Source organism: Poromitra crassiceps, assembly GCF_964638095.1.
Source record: "Poromitra crassiceps genome assembly, chromosome: 20".
Lineage (NCBI taxonomy): Eukaryota > Metazoa > Chordata > Actinopteri > Beryciformes > Melamphaidae > Poromitra > Poromitra crassiceps.
Genome location: NC_139637.1, coordinates 18,827,678 through 18,849,192, shown reverse-complemented (window position 1 = coordinate 18,849,192; position 21,515 = coordinate 18,827,678). Strand labels below are relative to the sequence as shown.

At 44.7% G+C, this 21,515-nt stretch overlaps 1 protein-coding gene across 1 annotated transcript in view; it reads right to left on the bottom strand.

The window, feature by feature from the left end:
- Positions 1-16,119, bottom strand: part of arfgef2 (ADP-ribosylation factor guanine nucleotide-exchange factor 2 (brefeldin A-inhibited)) — a gene marked incomplete at its 5' end in the record, with an annotated part of 47,613 nt that extends 31,494 nt beyond the window's left edge. The window contains 12 exons of the mRNA XM_083656954.1: positions 215-354; positions 790-889; positions 1,720-1,954; positions 3,760-3,893; positions 4,507-4,694; positions 4,806-4,979; positions 5,721-6,030; positions 7,112-7,291; positions 9,742-9,888; positions 10,890-11,013; positions 11,923-11,953; positions 15,936-16,119. Of these exons, the coding sequence (XP_083513080.1) occupies positions 215-354; positions 790-889; positions 1,720-1,954; positions 3,760-3,893; positions 4,507-4,694; positions 4,806-4,979; positions 5,721-6,030; positions 7,112-7,291; positions 9,742-9,888; positions 10,890-11,013; positions 11,923-11,953; positions 15,936-16,119 (1,947 nt within the window). The remainder of the gene's footprint in view (positions 1-214; positions 355-789; positions 890-1,719; positions 1,955-3,759; positions 3,894-4,506; positions 4,695-4,805; positions 4,980-5,720; positions 6,031-7,111; positions 7,292-9,741; positions 9,889-10,889; positions 11,014-11,922; positions 11,954-15,935) is intronic.
- Between the last annotated feature and the right edge of the window lie 5,396 nt (positions 16,120-21,515).

Below are 21,515 nucleotides of genomic sequence, written 5' to 3'. Positions count from 1 at the left end.
AGAGATTTTCATCCGCCGTTTATTTTCCCATAGACATTTCGTAAAATGCTTATAAAAATTGTTTTACTTGTTCAAACCAAACGGTTCAGATAGATTTAGAAATGGGAGAGGCCACATAACTTTCTCTACATAAAAACCTGTGCTCCAACATTGCAGTTTTCAGTGTGTGTCAAAGCAAAAACTATGAAGAATGACTGAATGTCAGACTGTGTACCTGCAGAGGAGTCATCCCCAGCTCCTGACCGCTCCTGCCCTGTGCGATCTTAGACAGGTCGTTGACAAGGCGCTCGAAGATGTTGGCGGCGTTTAGGTCGCAGTCGTAGTTCACATAGATGTCAACCACACACTGGGCATCTGTGGAGAACAGAGAGAAGGACAATTAAAGAGCTTCATCCCACCCCAATATAGTGAACGAGTTTCATCCCTAAAACAGATATCCTTCCAAGTCGCACCTACCCTCACAAAATGAAAACTGGCATGAAGGCTACAGTACAAAATGCAGTCATTTTTAAATGATAGCAAGTAAAAGATTGATGAGACCGAAGATGATTTATAGCACTTCTTGAATTAGTGTTATGGTTTTACAAACAACGAAACAAGTGATTTGCAAAAAAAATCTCACAAACAAAAAGCCCAAAAGGTAAATGATGAATATGTCCTACATTAAACCAAAACAAGGTTACTAGTAATACAACTCTAAGAACAATAATGGTCATGGGAAGATACAAAAGAAACTAAACAAGAAATGTATGTATGTTTCTCTTTAGAACGTAATCAGTGTGTTTGTACCTGCACAGATACGCGTGAGGGTCTGGATAACCATCCACTTGTGCTCAAAGGAACTGGAGGACGTCTCCAGGATGGTCAGAAAGATCTCCCTAAAAAACACCTGCGGCAAGGTAGAGGAGGAAAGAGAAATGGGGAGATGAGAGGTGAAAATGGACCGCTGGTAGCAGCGCTGCATCATGGCTGCCGGAGAATCATGGATGTTTGGTACAATAAATTTGACATATCTAACTGATAAGATATAGAGATAGATGCTCAGGGGCTGTGGCAGGTGTGGGGTCAAACCTCTGACCTTGCAGATACAGGAAGGTCTAACTACTAACCCACCCAAAAAAAAATCTAACATTTCATCTGGCATTCTCTATTAAAACAGAGCAACAAATCTGACAATGGGGTTAAAAGAAAAGTCACATAATGTAATAATAATCATCCCACCCCATAATAATAGGTGATAAGGTCACCTATAATATACAATAACATTCTTCCAATAAGCTGAGTTGCAATGGAAACATTTGAAAAGATCTTACCTAAGTGGCAGATTTCTTAATTTTTTATTTCAAGAAGGAAAAAAAATGATTTTAGAGGTACACTACTAGGCACCTTTGCACACTGAGGCCTCCAAATGGTAGCAGGAGGTAACTGTTCGATGTGCATCGTGTGCACTAGAACTTCATACTGTATGTCTGAAATACCTCAAATTCATGTAACATTCAATACTACCATGATTGACTTATACAAATGTATATTTGTGCACTGTGAAAGAATCCATCTATGGCTCCATGGACTCACATGACAACATTAAATGAATCTAAATGTATTGGTCAACCCAGGAAGTGAAGCTAGAGCGTATGCTCATTGCCCTGCTCACTCTGGGGTACGACAGCCTGACTGACTCAACACAGGTGACACCGTCCGTTCCTCCACGTTCTGTACCTCGATCTGCATCTTCAGGTGGACTTTGAAGTGCGACAGCAGGGTGAGGAAGATGGCCAGCGAGAGCTCGAAGACCTCGGGCACGGACGAGACGCCGTTCTTGGACAGCGCCACGCACAGGTACTGCTTGATGGCGTTGACGAACATCTCGTGGGTGCGAAACACCGGCCCGGCGCCCTGCAGCACGGAGAGCAGCAGCTGTAGGGAGACGACTTTGGACCGCAGCTCATGGGACCTGGAGAGGGAATTAGGGGAAGGAGTAAAGGCAAATTTATAGTCTCCATGTCTGCTCGGGTCCGCGGGATGTAATGTCATCATCAGAGAGTGTACACAAAAGCTCTGTACCAACAACCGCGTACCTCAGTTTTTTTGTGACCGCACTGCGCTATTCACCAGTCCAACCAGTCACAGCCAGCCCTCGTCACTTCTCGTTAAATATTTCCAAATAGGCATTATTCTGATAAACTGGTCACATATTTGGATGTTACGTTCTCATCCGAAAAAATATTAAAACTTTATAACAGTGTGGTTTTTTTGCTTCAAAACAGGTTTTTGGCAGGTCTAAAAATGATAAAGGTGGGAGTAATCTATGTCCGGGTCTAAAACGGAATAAGGATTACAAAATGACATATGCAGAAGCCTCCTGATAAGGTGAATAGACCGTTTCAACTTGACAACATAAACATTCTAAACCAGGGGTGGGCAACTATTTTTCATGGGGGGGGGCACATGAGAAACCCAGATTGTTGCCGGGGGCCGAACAAATATTGTCATGCCGTAACCCATGGATGGGCAACTTTGATGATAGAGAGGGCCACAAAAAAATGTCCTCGCTACCAGATTTTGCTGAGGGCCGAACGGCGCCAGCGCCAAAAATTTGTGGGGCATTTGAAGCCAGGCTTAGAGGAATAACTCATTTTTAATTAACAGTTGTGACGTCATTATTCAGTCTTAACCACCAATATTTTTATCCTTTTCTCAATCACTCCTATGTCACCCTAGCTTACTTCCTGTTGCAGTGTTTGCTAATCCGACAGCTGACAGGAAATAAACTAGAGTCCAAAACTGTTCCCTAGCAACAGAATCGCAGTGTCTATAAATAGCGCTCCACGGTCAGGCCTAAGTTGAGGGCAACAAAGGATACTTGGGTCTAATGGTATTCAGGCCAGACAGCCTCTCCGCGAGGTTCTGCTTGGGCTCAGCTTACCCGGGCCTATTCACACCGGCTGGCCCGAGGCTTAGTGTTACAGTAACTAGAGATGACGGGGCTACGGCGCCATGGAAAAGGCCAAGTTAACCTGTGGAGACTCAGATGGAGCATTGTACATAAACAGGTGCCGGCTATATTTGTTTTCAAACCGCACGATGCTGCAGGAAAATCCAGGTTACCAGCTTCGAGAGCAAGGTCGGGTCAGGTAGCTTGTCAGAATACGAGCCCGGAAGAGTCACGACTTCCTTTCGAAGAATGAACTTGTTTATCCAAGTTATCGTGAGCAGTGTTGGGCAAGTTACTTTCAAAATGTAATATACTACATATCACTAGTTACTTTACAATATTACTTTCTGTGTAGAGTAACTCGTGGCTTATTACAGTACTTTTGCATTACTTTCACCAAAATAACACCAGCAGTAGCAGAATGACATCGCCGCCCCGGAACCATCCCGGAAAATAATTTCAACCGTCTTGAAGTCAGTGTAAACAATCCAAAATTCTAAATGTTATTCTTTTCCTTTGTTATTGTCATCAATAGTGGTTATTTGCTTACAAATACACAATTTGATTAGGAAATGATTGTATCTTAATTTAAATGCGCTTTGATAATCAATAAAAAAACAGTAACTCAATTTGTAACTTGTTACTTGACAAAGTAACTGGTATAACATTACTGAAATCCCAATAAGTTATATTACTGAGTTACTGCTAAAAGTAATATGTTACTTTCGTAATGCGTTACCCGCAACACTGATCGTGAGTTTGGAGAAAAGGATAGAGATGTGTAAAAGAGCAATAAATAGCTAAGTGGGGGATTGGTGACTGACTTTGGGTCTGGAGGTCCGTCTGCGAGGGGCTTCATGGAGAGTTTGCAGAGCGAGCGGAACACGAGGAAGGCGTCTTTCTGCAGGATGTGGGAGAAGCGCGCGGCGGCGTGGGGTCCGTGCAGAGTCTCTGCATCCTGAGACAAGACAGAGAAGGATAGATTCAACTTTAAACCAGCAAAAACATCACATGGAAATTGAGCAGGCAACAACTGCTCTGTGTCGTCTGCACGCTCCTGTGTTTTTGTCACTCTCAAGACGTTGACACCGCGGGATCCCGAGGTTCCTCTCCTCCGCACGGTTACAGAGTCGCACATCTCTGTGCTGCTCAACGATCTACTGCTGTTACGACTACGATTGAAATTAAATTGTAATTCATTACGCTACTGATTACTGGGAAAAGCAATAATACAGACAGACCCTTCTCGTGGGGGCCATTTTGTGTTGAAAAAGCAGGGTAAACACAGGTGCAAGCCAAACACTAACGAGGGTTTCCAAATTCCAATCATGGAAGTTGGAAACGCTCATAAGTGTTTTGCTTGCACCTGTGTTTACCCTGCCTTTTTGACACAAAACAGCCCCCGCGAGAAGGGTCTATTGTACTACAGTGGGGCCAAATTAGCCAAGAGATGAATTAGCTGGTATATTTGGTAATTGGTCATTAGTGTTTTGCTTGCACCTGTGTTTATTCTGCCTTTACGACACAAAATGGCCCCCGTGAAAAGGGTCTATTGCCGCTACGCTGCTCACCAGCATATCCGTCGAGGAAACGGAGGCTCGATCCTCGATGATGCCGTTCATCTGTTGGCCCTCTGCTCGGACTCTGCGGGGAGGGGCCTCTGTCTGCTCAGGGACATGGGGAGGGGCCTCTCTCTGCTCAGGGACAGGGGGAGGGGCCTCTGTCTGCTCAGGGACAGGGTGGCCTAGGTGCTCGCCTCCTGGAGGAGATGTTCGCATGGACATTTTTGAGGTCACGCTCACAACGGGAAAAACTTTGTTGCTGATGTTGAATTGCTTCAAACTGGAGAAGTAAGCAAGCAAGCTCTGACCTGGTCTGGTGGTGTGTGTCTGTGTTGGTGGTGGTTGTGACGTCTGTTCTCCCTCCTCACCGTCAGTCTCCACCGGCTCGGCTGGCTTTGGATCGCTCTCTGGTTCGTCCCCTTCCTCCGCTGGCTGGCTCTCTACAGGATGCGTCTCTGCGTTTTCATCGTCAAACATCGAATCTGATAGAAACAAAAAAAGAACCAAGAGAGTAATTCATGAAGATCGGCGAAGCAATCTCATGAAAGCTGACGGAAGCGCCGTTATCCCAAAATTATATTCCACAATGCTGTAGCTGACACCTCCAAAAATGCATTATTCACATTGAAGTGGAGAACAGAGGGAGAAGAAAGGAAGCCTGTGAAGATTTTCATGGTTCTACTGAAAGCTGGCGGTCCTTTTGTTTCCAGGTCTGCTATCTGGGTAGGATGCCTCCACAGCTTCCAAGGCTTTTCTAAAGAAGAGATGTTTTGAAATAATGTTGGTCGCCAGTTATTTAAAAAAGAAGAAGAAGAAGAAGAAGAAGAAGAAGAAGAAGAAGAAGAAGAAGAAGAAGAAGAAGAAGAAGAAGAAGAAGAAGAAGGTCCGCCCACATTTCAATGTGATGCATGACATTTTTGTCATGTAAAAATTCACCTTTGCTTTGAGACTCAAGACAGATGTATTTGATTCATGTTGGGGAGGATGGATTGACTTTATTAAACCGTGTCGACCAGTTTTCAGCTAAAAGAACATTTGTTGTATTGTGAGCCCCCCCTGGTACTACACACAGATTATCCCCCCCCTGCTTATTTTGCACTGTTTTCATTTCTTTTCCAAGTGTACAGTGTATGTATTTTTTTTTTTTTTGTCCGTTTGATTTGTATTATTTTGAAAGCAAACAACCCGAAGAAAGAAAGCTGGAGGTGCGAGGCGACCTGTACCTGCAGATGGGGCGGCCTGTTCTGTCGCCGCTCCTCCATCCAGTGGACTCTCGCTGTCCTCTGGCTCCCCGTTGATCGAAGGTGTCTCTGGGTCCTGGTCCTGGTCCTGGTCCTGGGCTGAGGGTGGGGGTGTGGGGCTGGTGAGGTCTGGGGTGCTGGCTGCTGGGGACGGGGAGGGCGAGCTCTGGGGGTCAGGGGTGGGCGTCCGGTCAGACCGGGGGGAGACGGACCTGCGGCCGCCTGGGACCGGGGAGGAGTTCTGCTGGGGCAGACGCAGATGGTCCTTCTCCTGCTCCTGGGCCTCCAGAGCCTGTGGTGGCAGCAGATGAAGAAGAGGAGCCATGTAGAACATGCTATATGAGGTGCACTGCACTATAGAGGGGAGACTGGTGGTGTGACAATTAATAAGGCAGAAGGAAATTGCAATAGTAACACTGACAACCTCAAGCAATGAATTGTTCATTATAAAACAGAACATCAAATTCAAGAACGTTTCAATGACTTTCAATGTCCTGTTAGTTGAAATTCAAGGACCTGAAATGTGCGTGTTTTTTGGCGCAATACATGCCATTTCCTCATTTTGTGCCATGGAAACAATGGTGAAATCCATTTGAAAACTGCTGCGTCAACACAAACCATCACATGGGTTTGCCCGGGATGTGAGCTGCTGATTCTAGGGGCCAGACGACACTGATGGACTTTGAAGACCATCCATTACTTTTCAAAAACTCTCAAGGTCTTATTTTATTTCTTCTCAAATATGCAAACTTTCAGGGATTTTCAAGACCTGAACAAGCCAACATTAAGTTACTGTTGGCTTGTTCAGGGGTCCCACAGGGCAGGCCTTGTGTCTTGTCATATACTGTATATATATATATACATACATACATACATACATACATACATACATACATACATACATACATACATATATATATATATATATATATATATATATATATATATATATATATATATATATATATATATAACATCTAGGGACAAACATTGCAAACTAGCTTAGGCTATAAATGTCAGGATATATAACAAAGACTGTTTCCTGTGAATGCTCTATGTTTATGTATCTGTCCCTATAGAAATACACTTTTCAATCAATCAATCAATCAATCAATATATATCAATATATATATATATATATATATATATATATCAATATATACAGTATATCTATATATATATATATATATATAGATAACAAATAATTGTTTTATCTCGATTATCTTGTTTTCATAATTGTGGGAAGCCAAAATTGTAATTGAGATTAAAAATCCAATTAATTGCACAGCCCTACTTCCTGCTTGTGTAAAACTGTCTGAGCGCCTAATTCTCATCAAATAGAGGGAAAGGTAAACGTGTGGAAGTGGACTCACAGCCTGGCTCTCCATGCGCGTGAAGATGACATTGAGCATCTGCGTGAGCGTGGCCTTGGCCGTGGTCTGGTTGATGAGGTTGCGGCTGGCCAGGTAGATGTTGTAGCAGGTCCTGACGGTCAGCAGCACCGTGCCCTCATGGATCTCTATGTGGGGGGAGGTCACCGTCGTCAGCAGGGCCTGGGCAGCCGGACAAGGAAATAAAAGGGTTATAGAGAGAGGGATCAAGGGTGGATGCGGAAGTGGCGGAAAAACTGCAGTTCCTCGAATGGGCCACTTGAGGCTGGCTCCAAAAGGGAGTCAGTCCCATTCACCGCCATGTTAAAATGCTCAGACTTCACAGCAGAAATAAAGATGCTTAAAAAACGTTTAGGTCTCTATAGATAATTTATTAAAAAAAAACCTATGTTATACTATGTTTTGGGCGTGATTGACAGGTCGCCTGTCCAGTGCAGCTTGCCGATCATGGACCAATAGCAGGTGGCGCTGCGGTACTAGGAAATCCCCTCTCGTCCAAATATGGCTACAACTACATCACTTCTGGCTCCAAAACTCAACGATGGCAGCGGCCACAATGCCAAAGCCCAGGATTCAAAACGGGAGTCCACAAAGCAGTGAGTGACGTCACAGTGGCTGTATAGCTCAGGAGGTAGAGCGGGTCGTCCACTAATCGCTTTGGATGAAAGAGGTCGGTGGTTCGATTCCCACCTCCTCCACTCTGAATATCGAAGTGTCCTTGGGCAAGATACTGAACCCCAAATTGCTCCCGTGGTAGCCTGCCGCAATCGGTGTGTGAATGGGCGAATGTACCTACTGATTGTAAAGCGCTTTGGATAAAAGCGCTATATAAATGCAGGCCATTTACCATTTTACCATTTACCACATCACACTCACGACGTCCATCTTTTGACAGTCTGTGGTAATGGTGCAGGATGTCCTGTCCAGATGATGCCGGGCCTGCTGAGTGCTGAATCACCATGATACTTCCCCCTACTTGTGTGGCATGATACTGTCACTATGTGTCGGCTGCACTGCGTTCAGCCCAGACTGCAACCATTAAACTAAACCCATTCTGATCTTAGTCGAAAGACGCTGAGCCTTTTCAATGTGTTCTAGAACATGTGAATCACTACGAGAACGTAAGCAAGGTGAATTCTTTTACAACATGATTCTTCTGTGTTTTTGTGCATTCGACCCACACAATGCAGCGACATTCAACTCTCCTTCAGTGGTGTGGGAATGGATTAAACTCTCCTTCAGTGGGGTGGGAATGAGGGAAAGCCACTCAGATGTTGACATCCGTGCAATAAATCTTTAGTCAACACTGATAAAACTGTCGGCTTGTTCTAACGGGAGACTCTGACCTTTGCAGCCTTTCCAACGCCATATGGAACGCTGGACAACTTCAGTAAGCGGCAGTTATGAATCATACGTACTATACAGTCATAAAGCAGGTTATCAAGCCTGATGAACCACTGGATATAGATGAAATATCATGCAATGGACAAGAGTGGAGGCTAAAAACTGGGGCCGGCTGTAGCTCAGGAGGTAGAGCGGCTCGTCCACTAATCGCTTGGGATAAAAGAAGTCGGTGGTTCGATTCCCGCCTCCTCCAGTCTGCATGTCGAAGTGTCCTTGGGCAAGACACTGAACCCCAAATTGCTCCCGATGGTGTGCCAGCACCCTGCGTGGTAGCCTGCCGCCATCGGTGGGTGAATGGGTGAATGTAGTGTCCTCTAGAGAGAAGAGTGGCGTCAGCGGAGGACCAAAATGCGAGACTCATTAGCCAATGAACAGCCAGGAATGGGTCTCGCGCTACTTTTGCATGCTAAAATAAAGCTGATAATGTACAATTTGATTCAAGGGATGAAAAGCCCTTTCAAAGTACAACACAAACTGTCTATTTTTTCTGCAACTCGACAGTGCTGCTTTTTTTACTCAAGAGTTCCAGGACCTTACTTCCTGGAAAAAAAACTGGTCCATTGGAGTGAATGGAGATGTCGGAACTCTTCTATCTACATGGCTCTGGGTGAATGCACCTACTGATTGTAAAGCGCTTTGGATAAAAGCGCTATATAAATGCAGGCAAACCTCAAAATTGACCATTTACCATTTAAAAACTACATTACGAGGAATTTGTATTACAAACTAAAGCCTCTGCAAAGTTGCTATGCACTATGTTCCCTCTCCACCATGCCTGAGAAGCAGAGATCTCCATTAACAAAAGAATTGCAGTATTGAATCCAAAAAGATGGTCTTGATGAACAGAGTACAGAGTCTGTCCAGTCCCACGGTGCGTTCACACCAAAAGTGTTATAGTGCTGTAATACAAAGAAGAGGCCTGCGGGAGGTGTGTGGAAATTTGCAGATAAGGTGTGAAGATTCATTTTGAAATCTTCACAATAATGCTACTTTTGCATCTTATTATTGAGTAGTGAACAGTTATTAAGTAGAACAGACATGTTGTAAACTGTGATGGGGTTTGACAGCACCCAGATATACGGAAGCATCTCCGTCCTGACTGACTGACCTGGATTTACCTCGATCCCAAATAAACAACAACAACAACAACCACAGCTGCCAAACCTCCTGTCTGACAGCTGTAAGGAGAGGCGAGGCGCGGGGCGCACCTTGATGATCTGTAGCTGGACTCCCTCGTCGGTCTGCGGGCCCTGGAAGCAGTTACAGATGGTCTCCACCAGCCGATCGATCAGCCTCTTACCAGGGGCTCCGCTGTCCGGGGCGTTCCCCGTGATGTGGCCATACGCTATCAGCTTCTAACATGGAGAGAGAGAGAGACACGGACACAGGTTAGAGTAGCAGAGAGAGTGTGCGCATAGCATGCCATACACCAAAACAAACGGACACAGAGACATACAGGTGGAATCCGCTTATAGTGATCATGGTTATAGTCATCGACCGCTTATATTGATCGAAAAGCTTGGTCCCGAATCATTCCTATACACATGCTGTTTAAATAATTCACTTATAGTGATCAATACTCTGCTTACGGTTATCATTTTGGGCCTTGTCACACTTAAGAACAATGGATTTTGTTTTATTACAGTATTTTTATTTTAACTTACAAATAGTGATCAATTTGACCCGTCCCAAAGTGATCCCTATAAGACGAGTGCACTGTATTATATCTTTGTGTCTGTTACTCAGGGTGTGTTTCGGTGTGTGTATGTGTTACTCAAGGTTCATTTTTCGGTGGTGTGTGTGACTCTGTGTGTGTGTGTGTGTGTGTGTGACTCTGTGTGTGTGTGTGTGTGTGTGTGTGTGTGTGTGTGTGTGTGTGTGTGACTCTGTGTGTGTGTGTGTGTGTGTGTGTGTGTGTGTGTGTGTGTGTGTGTGTGTTCCTGTTCCTCCTGGTTCCTCCAGGATTCATTGCAGGTCTCGCCCTAGTTTGCCTTCCTGAATGAATGAATGAACGTACGTGTATGTGTGTGTGCGCGCGCGTGTATGTGTGTGTGTACGTGTGTGTGTGCATCTGTGGAATGTGGAAGCCGTTGTCCTAGTCCCAGCAGTACGGGCGTGTGTAACAGGTGCTGCAGGATTTCAAACACCTCCACCCACAGGTTGAGAATACAAACAACACAAACACTTCCTAGTACCACTGAGGAGGAGAGAGAGTGAACGAGAGGGAGACAGAGAGTGAAGTGAGCTTAGCGCCTGCGCGCCTGGTTGGATCCTGCACGAGCCGGCTGGGTGTTTGTGGCAGGATGACACTGCAGTGTTATTAATAAAATATGATGAATTATATGAATATACCGACCTGCAGACAGTCCAGGGAGGTGCTGACTATCCGGGGGGACTTGGACTGACAGGCCAGCTCGAAGGGCAACACATATTTGTCAGCCTCGATGTAGTTGGCTCTGGGCGGGACCACGGTGCCATCTCTGCAGGGAAGGAGAGCGAGGCAAACGCACCATCAATGAGGACAGCTTGCTATGAAAACATGATTTAATAATAATATATATTTAAAAAAAAAAAAAAACTCTGAATAGTGCCTGAAGAGATTTCAATTCATGACAAAACTCAACGCTAAACAACATTGTGATGATAAATCAAGGACTGTGCCAGATGGTTTACTGTGCGTGTTTGCGAAATAGACCTATAGTATTTCCTATAGTATAACACTTTACAGGTCATTAAAGTCACAAACGAATCCACATTTTGAGAGCATCTTGCAATATACAGTATCTCCTGATGACACAGGTTATTAAAGCAGGACATAAAGCAGGTGACGAGGGTAAACGAATGAGATGTCAAGTTAGGAAGATTTATGGGAAAGGGCAGCGGGGTGGGACGTTCAAAACTATGTGACGTTTTATTGGGTGGATTTTTTTTTGTGTAAGCCTCCTGGCACACAATGTAGTCACTAAAATGTTATATTTATTTTAAAATAATACAAGCATGCGTTTTTCAACTTTAACTGTTTAAAGTGTGACTTCAGAGCTTTACATCTAAACCTTACAAATGTATAATGACATATGTTAAGATAACGGCTTGCCTGAAAGTGAGTGGCTGTTCTGAGTGCTGCTGATACTCCAATACTAATAATATACTAATACTGAAGAAGCAGTTATAGAAACAGAAAATCACCTCAGACCAATCGGAGTGAGCAGCTAGTATTTATTCACTGCAGCCAAAAAGACGAGCGGTACTTTTGGGGCAAACCTTTGCTCCAGTGTCGGCCGGCCTCACTGAACACCACAAGAGCAAGCGCGTACATGATCTACCCGCTATGCTATGCATTCACTCAGGGAGAGATGGATTTGCAAAAGAGTTTGGACAGGCATACTTACTTTTGTTTCTCAAGCTCGGCTTTGATTTCATCTATGGAGGAGGGAGACACAGGAGGTCAGCTGTTAGTGAAGTGTGAACTTTGACCCTTACAGCCCACAGCAGCAGTGTCTAATCTGAAACAAAGTTAAGTGACTGTCTGGATCTGGGGGGTTACGGGTCCAAAATACAAATCTGACTGCGGTAAATCCAGTTCTTCCCTTATTTAGCTTTGATGCTTCCTTTGCATTTCACTTGGCTGACTGATGTTTATATAGATCTTATTCGCTAACCCCGGACGGCGCCATATTGTTGACATACCGTCCTGCAGCTGACGACTATAGTAACGGCCTTATTGTCGTTTCTGTTCCATTACAAAATAGCAATAGTGATGACAGCAATAAAAACCCCAGAGTTGTTGTTTGTATGCTGCCGTTAATGCCTGTAATAATAAACAAAAGAAAAAACGAGGTGAACAGACTTTGCTGTGAGGAGCTGTCAGAAAGTTTCACCTGTCTCTCTCCCAACTATCCACACACCTCTCCTGTGCTGCTGACGTATCCCCAGTCTCGCTCCCTTCACGTCTGTGGACGGTAGAGATAGAAACAAACCACGGGGACTTTATTGCTGTCATTACTACAGCCATGCCTAACGCAGGTCACCATCCGAACACAACAGGAACGATACAGGTAACGCTAACGGCGGCTAGCTTCCTATAAACGCTGCTCTCACATAGGTTGTCGCTTAAGAGCTGCAGCGCTATGTCAACAATATGGCGGCGGTGGGCGTGCCCGTACGTGAGTGACGTCAATCGAATAAGGTCTATTGAAAAGCATCCTAAAGAATATTGAGTGGGCTATAAAACCTAGAGCACATTAACCTGTTGCTTCCTTCCTCTTGCTCCCCTCTCCCGCATAGAGTATTCTCATCTGTTCTCTGCAGTGCCATCATCCACCTCTCTATCAATTTCCATCTGTTGTTCTTTTTTTATTATCCCACATTGATCTGTCCAAAGCTGTACATACAGTCACACACTGTCCAAAGCTGTACATACAGTCACACACTGTCCAAAGCTGTACATACAGTCACACACTGTCCAAGGCTGTACATACAGTCACACACTGTCCAAAGCTGTACATACAGTCACACACTACTTGCTGTGCTGTGAAATGAAGGGGCCAGCTATGGCCTTGGCTACACACATTGAGCAATGTTGCGCATTACAGAGGACATGACACATTTGATCATGTGACGGGGCGGCTGTAGCTCAGGGGGTAGAGTGGGTCGTCCACTAACCGCTTTGGATAAAAAGAGGTCGGCGGTTCGATCCCCGGCCCCGCCAGTCTGCATGTCGAAGTGTCCTTGGGTAAGATACTGAACCCCAAATTGCGTGCTGCTGACACACCATTTTGCATGCGAGCCTGCCGCCATCAGCGCATGAATGTCTGTGTGAATGGGTGAATGTACCGACCGATTGTAAAGCGCTTTGGATGAAAGCGCTATATAAATGCAGGCCATTCACCATTTGGCTCTAGTTCATATGCATTTTGCCTCAGACAAGACAGGACACCGCTTTTAAGTCTCAAATTTACCTAGGTTTGCTAGAAAGATGAACAACATTTTAACTTTTCACTAACTAATGCGCTGCTAGATGATGTCACTACGGTTGACTGTACAGTACAGTAGTAAGGATTTTGAACATTTTGATGAATCAAAACAACCACAATCCAAGTCAGAAGCACAACAGCATGCTGTGATCCTGTTAGAGTTCAAGATCCTTACTACCAACCAACACTTATCTAACCTGTACTCCACTACTGTACTCTACTGTACTGTACTACTGTACTGTCAACCTAGTGTGACATCATCAAGCAGCGCCCTAGTTGGTGAAAAGCTGAAATGTTGTTCATCTTTCTAGCAAAGGTAGCTAAATTTCAGACTTGAAAGCAGCGTCCTGTCTTGTCTAAGGTGAAATGCAAATGAACTAGAGACATGTGATCTGATCTGATCTGATTCAGTGGTGGTAGCAAAGCCTATTGAGTTTAACTCAAGATTAAATTAAAATCGCTGTGTCAACACTCAACAGGCTACATTAAGGAAATTGCCTTGTGCAATATTCACTTAAAATGTCACAATCACTGTTACAATGTGGTTACATTTGAATAACTATCAACAGTGTATACGATGCATCATAGAATAAAATGTGACATGTTTTCTTTCCAGGGTAGAATAACGGCACGCATATCTCAAGTAAAGTGAAGGTGCCGGACAAAATAACAGTTACATGGAATGACAGAGTCCGAACACTGGAATATTGCCTTTTGTTGTGTGCTGCGACATATTGTCTTCTCTCCATGATACAGTAGGTAGCCAATGTTGGGATAGGTATAAATAGTCAAGGTCTATTAGCCAATAAGCTCTCAAGGTTCCAATAAAAACAGCCAATAAAAGCTCTTTCTCTACTGCATTTATACTTCAATCATGGAGGCATTAAATGAAGGGGTGGAGCCTGCAATCCATAGCAAAACAACCTGGTCATTTGATCAGCGGAATGAGTTTGGTGTGCGTGTGTGTGTGTGTGTGTGTGTGTGTGTGTGTGTGTGTGTGTGTGTGTGTGTGTGTGTGTGTGTGGTAACGGAAAGCAGAGCTGCTGCAGTAGTGTACTCACTTTACACAAACACTAGATGGGCAAAAGGACAATGAGTTGCTTTACAAACTGCCTATTTCATTACTGATATCCAGTCGTTCCTTCAACGCTGGACCCAAAACGTGTGCAACTTCTGTGACGTCAATGTGTTTTGGTGAGTCTAGGCAAAGGGCTACTTTGTTTTCTTGTGGTATGGATGAGTTTAAAACCCTTGGCATACCCATGATACAGGCAACCCAAACTGTAATCAACAGTTATATTCCTGTGTCTGCATGCAGCAGAGAATAAGCACAAATTCACTGTGTTGAGTCAGTGTCTGGGAAAGAGGAGTGCTGTCTGTCTGTCTACTACCTTACTGGTGTCATGAATAATGAGAGAGTGTCACCAACAGACAGAGAGAGAGAGAGACAACAGGCAACGCGGCTCAAAGATCTGACCTGTATTAGTTTACAATGAACTTTATTCGATAAGGGTTATGATGATGATGTGTTCTGCCTTTGCAGCATAATGAACATTGTAGAGCAACCAAAAGCCAGCTTGTTTGCCTATTGGTAAATGGCCTGTGTGCAAAACAATCCACCAACAGGTATCCGAACACAAACGGGTACTTCTGGCAGCAAGCTTGTTTCTCAACAATGGGAGGGAGACACAGGAAGCAAGTGGCTGGAAGGATCACTCTGTACCACTATTTGAGTTACAAAGCAGCGCTCTCTGCCATCAGACTGGTGCAGCTTCATTGTTCAGCTGTCACATACACTCCCATTCACAGTAACAACATGCCAGGAAGGTGGGTGCACCAATGGGCAGAGCAGTCTAAGCCCAATATAAACAACAAAAACGCACTGAACTGGATTGGTGTGGGTGTGTGTAACACTATCCGGTACTGTGTTGAATGGAAAAGCATGGACGTCAGAGTATCCTGGAGTTAGATTGCCTGCCTGCTTGTCTGACTGGGTGCTCTCTGGCTAGGCGACAGCGCTACGTACAACACAGCGATTGGTCTGTTTAGCTAGCTAGCTAACGCTAACCCAATGGCCCAAACGAGCTAACGCTGGCCACCTCGCTCACTTTACGAAGCCGCCGGGGCGATAGCGATGGTGTCGGTGTGAATTCAGCACGTCAGTATGGGCAGAAACAACATAAAGAGACACACGTGTCAGCAAGAGTTGAAGTGATGCTAACACAGTTTTACCTGTAGCTAAACGTCAACGGTGGCTAGTTAGCTAGCTTAAAGTTAGCCAGCGTTGACAGCTGAGGAAGGCCATTCAGATGCTAATGCTAAGGCTAATTGGGTAGCTCGCCTCTTTCTCCCTCAGCCTGGACGGGACCAAAATGTTTCAGAAACACTAAATAAATCCACGACCCAGAGTCAGAACAAAAGCCACGTACCAAGCGCCACCTGACAGGCTTTACGCAGCTGGTTGTGCTGGCTCCGCTTCACCTCCTTGTCCGAGAGGATTTTCTCCAGCGCCCTGGACAGAAACATGCTCTTGGTTTTAGTGTTTTCGGTCTTCAACTGCGACTGCCGCTGTAGCTGTGATGGCCGATGTTGTTGCGGTTGTGCTTGTTGCATCTCTCGGTTGGCGCCACTCTTTCAGGCCGTCATCTTCGGCCTGGCCCTGCGAATATGCAGGTGACAAGACAAGCTAACGACACCCGGGCTATCCGTGTCAGGCTGTGTAGCCACCGAGTTTGGTTGGGAGCTGCTACCTCAGCACAGCGCCGCCATGTTGGTTACACGTCACTCACGACGTCACGTGATTCTCAGCTGTCCGGGTTTGTTTTGATGTTCGAGACAACCACAACGCAAAGACGCCTCCCAAAGGGGGCTCAATGGTCACATAGTTCCGTTATTTAAAAGGCGTAAAAACTGTTCGGACATATTTGCGTTTATGATGGTCAAATACACCATAAAAGGCCGCGGGACTTTCCAAACGAGGTTAAAAAAAAAGATGACTAGTGCAAGCTGTTCAACAGCACACCGAAAAGAAATCAAGCGCTCCCGTTGAAACGAAACTGTTGCAAAGATGTCCACCAGATGGCACTGAAACACCACAATCAAATTGAATAAGCAGTCTAGGGTATCCAATGCTGCCTATTAGTTTTTTAATATCATAATTGTAATACAACTGCAAACAGCATTAATGATTACTGCAGTCTTGGCTATTTTGTCCCCACAGAGGACCATTTTGGTACGCTTTGTTAAGTCTCTGAAGGAAACATCCTGAAATAAGGGTAGGGTGTTTTCATTTGTTAGTACTTCTGTCTTATTTGTCATTGCCTTGAGGACAACATTAAGTAAAAATTGTCTCACTCTGCCCTTCATCAAAAAACCAAAACCAAGAACCAGAAAACAATTATCATCGAATAGGAATGCTTTTGTTTTTTTTCCCTGTTATGAATTATAGTTTACAATACATTGTTACCCGAAAGCATGTGCAACACCACATCATTGTAAAACATTATCTTCCAGTTGCAGCGCTGAAGTTACCCCAAAATCTGTAAAATTATTTTAAGATATATATTTTTTTTTTCTCAATGAAATGGGGGAGACAAGGGAAACAGGCAAGGGGAGGTGGAATGGGGTTGATAGGGAGGACAGGCACAGCTGACAGGTCGGCAATGGGCAATCGCGTAGAAGATGATGAAGGCATGTTCTCACTCTCTGCTTTAAACCTCTTGGCTGGCATCTTGGACCCCAGGGAGTCCGACCTCTTTGTGGCTGGTGGGTTCATCCTGGGAGGAGGGGTCATGCTGAGGTCTTTGAGGTTGTCCATGCCTGAAATTCTCCCCAACATCGGGTACCAGGTTAAGAATCTCCATGTGCAAAACTAGCCATTGATACTCCTGCAGTGGGTATTCATGCCCTTCAGCTGCCCAATCATCCTGAAGGCTTTCATTCACATCTTTGGGAATGAGTGGCCATGCTAACTGGGCAAAGCAGTTATGTCATCAATGATGATGTCATACACACATATACACACACACACACACCGAGTTGCCCGAGTGACATCACTCTTGAGTGACGTCACTCTTGACAGTGTGACATCATCGGCACACAATTGCTCAACTGAGCATGCTCAGCCCAAGTAATGTCATCAGTGACAGTTGCTGATGATCATGTCACAGATAACTGATGTCAACTGAGCATTCTCGGCCAGAAGGGCGGATGGACGGCGTTTCCTTGATTCTATAGTAAGAGGACATATCATACAGTGAGTATTGCTACATATTAGTTTATTTTATCCAGCTCGTCGAATCAACAATTACACGTGTGCAATCTATTTATTCATACATCTCAGGTTTCATCTTAAAACATCTTCATTAAATGTGATAAAAATGTACATCATATAATATAGCGTTGATAAGAAAATACTGACAATCTTCAGTACAAATCTATACCTTAAAAGGATTTATCTGGCAAGCAAAAATCATTGCTCGATCATTTAAAAAAAAACAGCAACAAAATGTAGCCTGTTGAGAGGATCCGCTAATACATAAAGTGTGTCTCTCAAAGAAAAGAAATATATATATATATATATTCACAGTATGAGAAAAAAACTAAGTGTATCATGTCATGATGAGTCCCACAGATACCCCCTGTTGTTCAGCCAGAAATAATAAAATCACTATGGGCAATAAGATCTACCATGAATGATTTCTAAAAGAAGAAAAAAAAAAATCAAGAATAAACCAAATCAGTTATAAAAAAATAAAGTCATAAAATGTGTACAAAGGAAGTAAATACACTGACACATGATTAGAGAATAAATAACGTCGTCGCTGTGTGGTTACAATCCCAGTGTCCTCCTGTATGTAGTACAGTTACAGATACAGAAAATAAATTAACATTGATTTCTTAAAGTCTTCCATTCACAATGCTGCAATGCGTTACTACATTGAATGTTGGGAATGAGGGAGGACAGGATCCCACTCGGCACCCTGTGTAGTGTGTACGTACCATAAAACAGGCTGAGAGGGGAGCAGCGCGTATAGCTTGGATTACAATGCTGGATGCACAGAATGTGTGCATTGGTCATAGTGGACTTGGATTGGAAGTTGCTTCTTGTCATGATGGATATTTACTTTGATGTGAAAATATTTGAACATTTTGTACAGGTGAAGCCGGTAAAGATCACTATAAAGGTGTGTGCGTGTAGAGTGGTACAGTGTAAGGGAGTGAATGTCAGTCCTACCACTCTGTTGGTGCGCCTCAGCGGAAGGGCATATCTAAAATCAATAGGAGACATGATACAGACCATCTACTGTGGAGCCCGCGGAGGCCCGTTAGCAGCAGTTTAGTGCAGTGGCCATACATTTTCCACTAAATGTTATGGAGCAGCTTCATTGACCAGGAATTAAAAACCGTGCCCAGATTGATTTCACGGCACGAGAAGAACAAAGCAGCAGTGAGCTCCCAACAGAAACGAGCCTTAAAATCCCAGAAAAATAAAAGAGAAAATAACGCTGCACTAGGCGTCTTCGTGTGTTAGTGACGGTGAAGCGTTTGAAAAATGTGAACTTCACTACCCACAATTCATGTGACCTGAGTGAAGTGAACACAGTGATCACTTTCTACCAAAGGATAGCAAAGATATGATGTTGGGAGAGTCCAGCGAGTGACTTTTCAGCCAAGAACTAAGCCTCATATAATGTGCATGTGACAGTTTTTTGATGTGCTATGGGTTTTGATGCAGTGTGGGAAAGGTTGAAACAAAACAGCTCAGCTATGACGGACATACCAACACACACAATCTAAGCCAAGTCACACACATAAGGTACATTTTGCCTCGCCTTTACCAAATATAGAAACTGAATCACTTATGTACCTAGTGTACAGTACCTGCGTATCATGTGTTTTAACATGACTCATTCTAGCCAGCTAATTCATCTCTTGGCTAAGTTGGCCCCTCGTGTGACTGTAGTACCATTCATTTCCTTCATTTCCGGGCCTTAACTTCAGTCGTCGCGTCCTTTAAGACCATGTTCAGACTAGGAGGCCAAATCTGATTTGTGAACTTTAGTGACCTATTAATGACTTTATCCAGATTGGTTTTATGAGTCTGGACGCTCCAAGTCTGATTTGTGTCACTTGTCCCAAACCACATATGGAGGTAGTTTCCAATTTGCTTCAAATGTGCTTTTGACTGATGTGTCTTCAGTGCGGACGCACCGCAGATCCACCAAATCTGATTTGAACGTCGTAACTCGCAACTCATCATCAAATGCTTCCGCACAGGAAAACCACATCACCAACATACGTATTTACTGACGCCCACGTCGTTACCATAGCAACCCATGCAGATAGGCTATTTAGGTCTGGACACACGGATCCGACTTGAGCATCAGATTCGTGGCAGTGCGGACACGCTCCCAAATCAGATTTGAGAAACCAATCAAGATAATGATGATTAATGACTTTATCAGCAAATCGGATTTGCCTGTAATGTGAACATGGCCTTAAGACGTCACAGTCCAACGATTCAATGTGCAATCTAGGCTCAAAGTCGATATTTAATATCCACTCTCGATACCGCAAGTCGTGTTACATTCTTTTGTAGCGTCTTATCAGTTGGATTCGGGGGCGAGTACGGACACGGTGTGGGATGAAAAGGGAAATGCGTGCGGAAAATACTGGAGGACACTTTTCATATGCGAACGTCCCGGGACACATCCGAGCGACCTCAGGGCGGGATAGAAAAACAAGAGAGAGAGAGAGAGAGAGAGAGAGAGAGAGAGAGAGAGAGAGAGAGAGATGGAGAGAGAGAGAGAGAGAGAGAGAGAGAGAGAGAGAGAGAGAGAGAGAGAGAGAGAGAGAGAGAGAGAGAGAGAGAGAGATGAATACACAGCGCTGAGATGAGATAATGAGTCACGGTCCGGAGGCGGACGAGGGTAGAAAAGTTAGAAAAAGAAAAAGAAAGATCACATTTACAATCCACATCGGATCACCTTTGTACATGCAGCAGGAGAAATAGCCCTTGTCGTGGAAGAGACGGAGCGCGAAGGCCGAAGGGGTGGGGGGGGGGGGGGGGGGGGGGGGGGGGGGGGGTGGGGGGGGAGTGGGGTGGGGACGAGACGTCCCCCCGTGAACAGATTTGAAAATGTTCCACTTCCAGGCAAGGACAGCAACCTCCTGGATCAGTGGCTGACGACGACGACGACGACATCCCATTGGTCAGATGGGAAGCAGGTCACGTGGTCACGCGTGAGGTCGATAAAAACTTAAAAAAAAAAATCTACTGAAAACAAACCAACAAAAAAGGAAAAAGCATAAAACACAGGCCTAATGTTAAAGGGATTTTAAAGTCCAGTTGCTCCCAGCGGTTGCTTCAACAACGAATCAAATCAATTGAGCAAATCATCAACATTGTAAGTTAAGGAGAGAAACACGACGAGGAACAGCGGTTGAAAGCGTCCGAGCCGCGAGCAAAGGAACCCAGACGTGTTTCTACATCGTTTCTCCTTAAATAAAAACGACAGTATTATTGCAGATCTCAGCACTTGTCTGTGGTACCGCGTCCATATGGAAAGCATGGCGATTGTTGACCAATCACATGCTGTGGTCACCTGGGGGGGGGGGGGTCATCATCTGGTGCAGGGAGACAACAAGGCAAAAACAACCGCAGATTGTCAAAAGAAAACAGAAGAGCCTCCCAGGATAATGTGCACTCGATTATGCTTTCACAGGATTTCTACTCTGGTCGCCGCCCTCTGGTGGAAGATCAGGGGAATAACAGTCTCCGGATTTAAAAAAAAACAAGTGCTTCTAGTGGTTTTGATACTGGAGGGAGGGGGGGGGGAACTGGGGAGAGGCTTTACCAAATTGACACTTCCTTCCTCCGACGTGACTCGTATTGTGTCCGTCTGTCACGTCAGAGTTGGAGGGTCGTGTCGCTGCTATGGCACGCATGCATGGCCGTTGGCGTCTAGTGGAGGGGGGCGGGGCTGTTTTAGGTGTATATATGACAG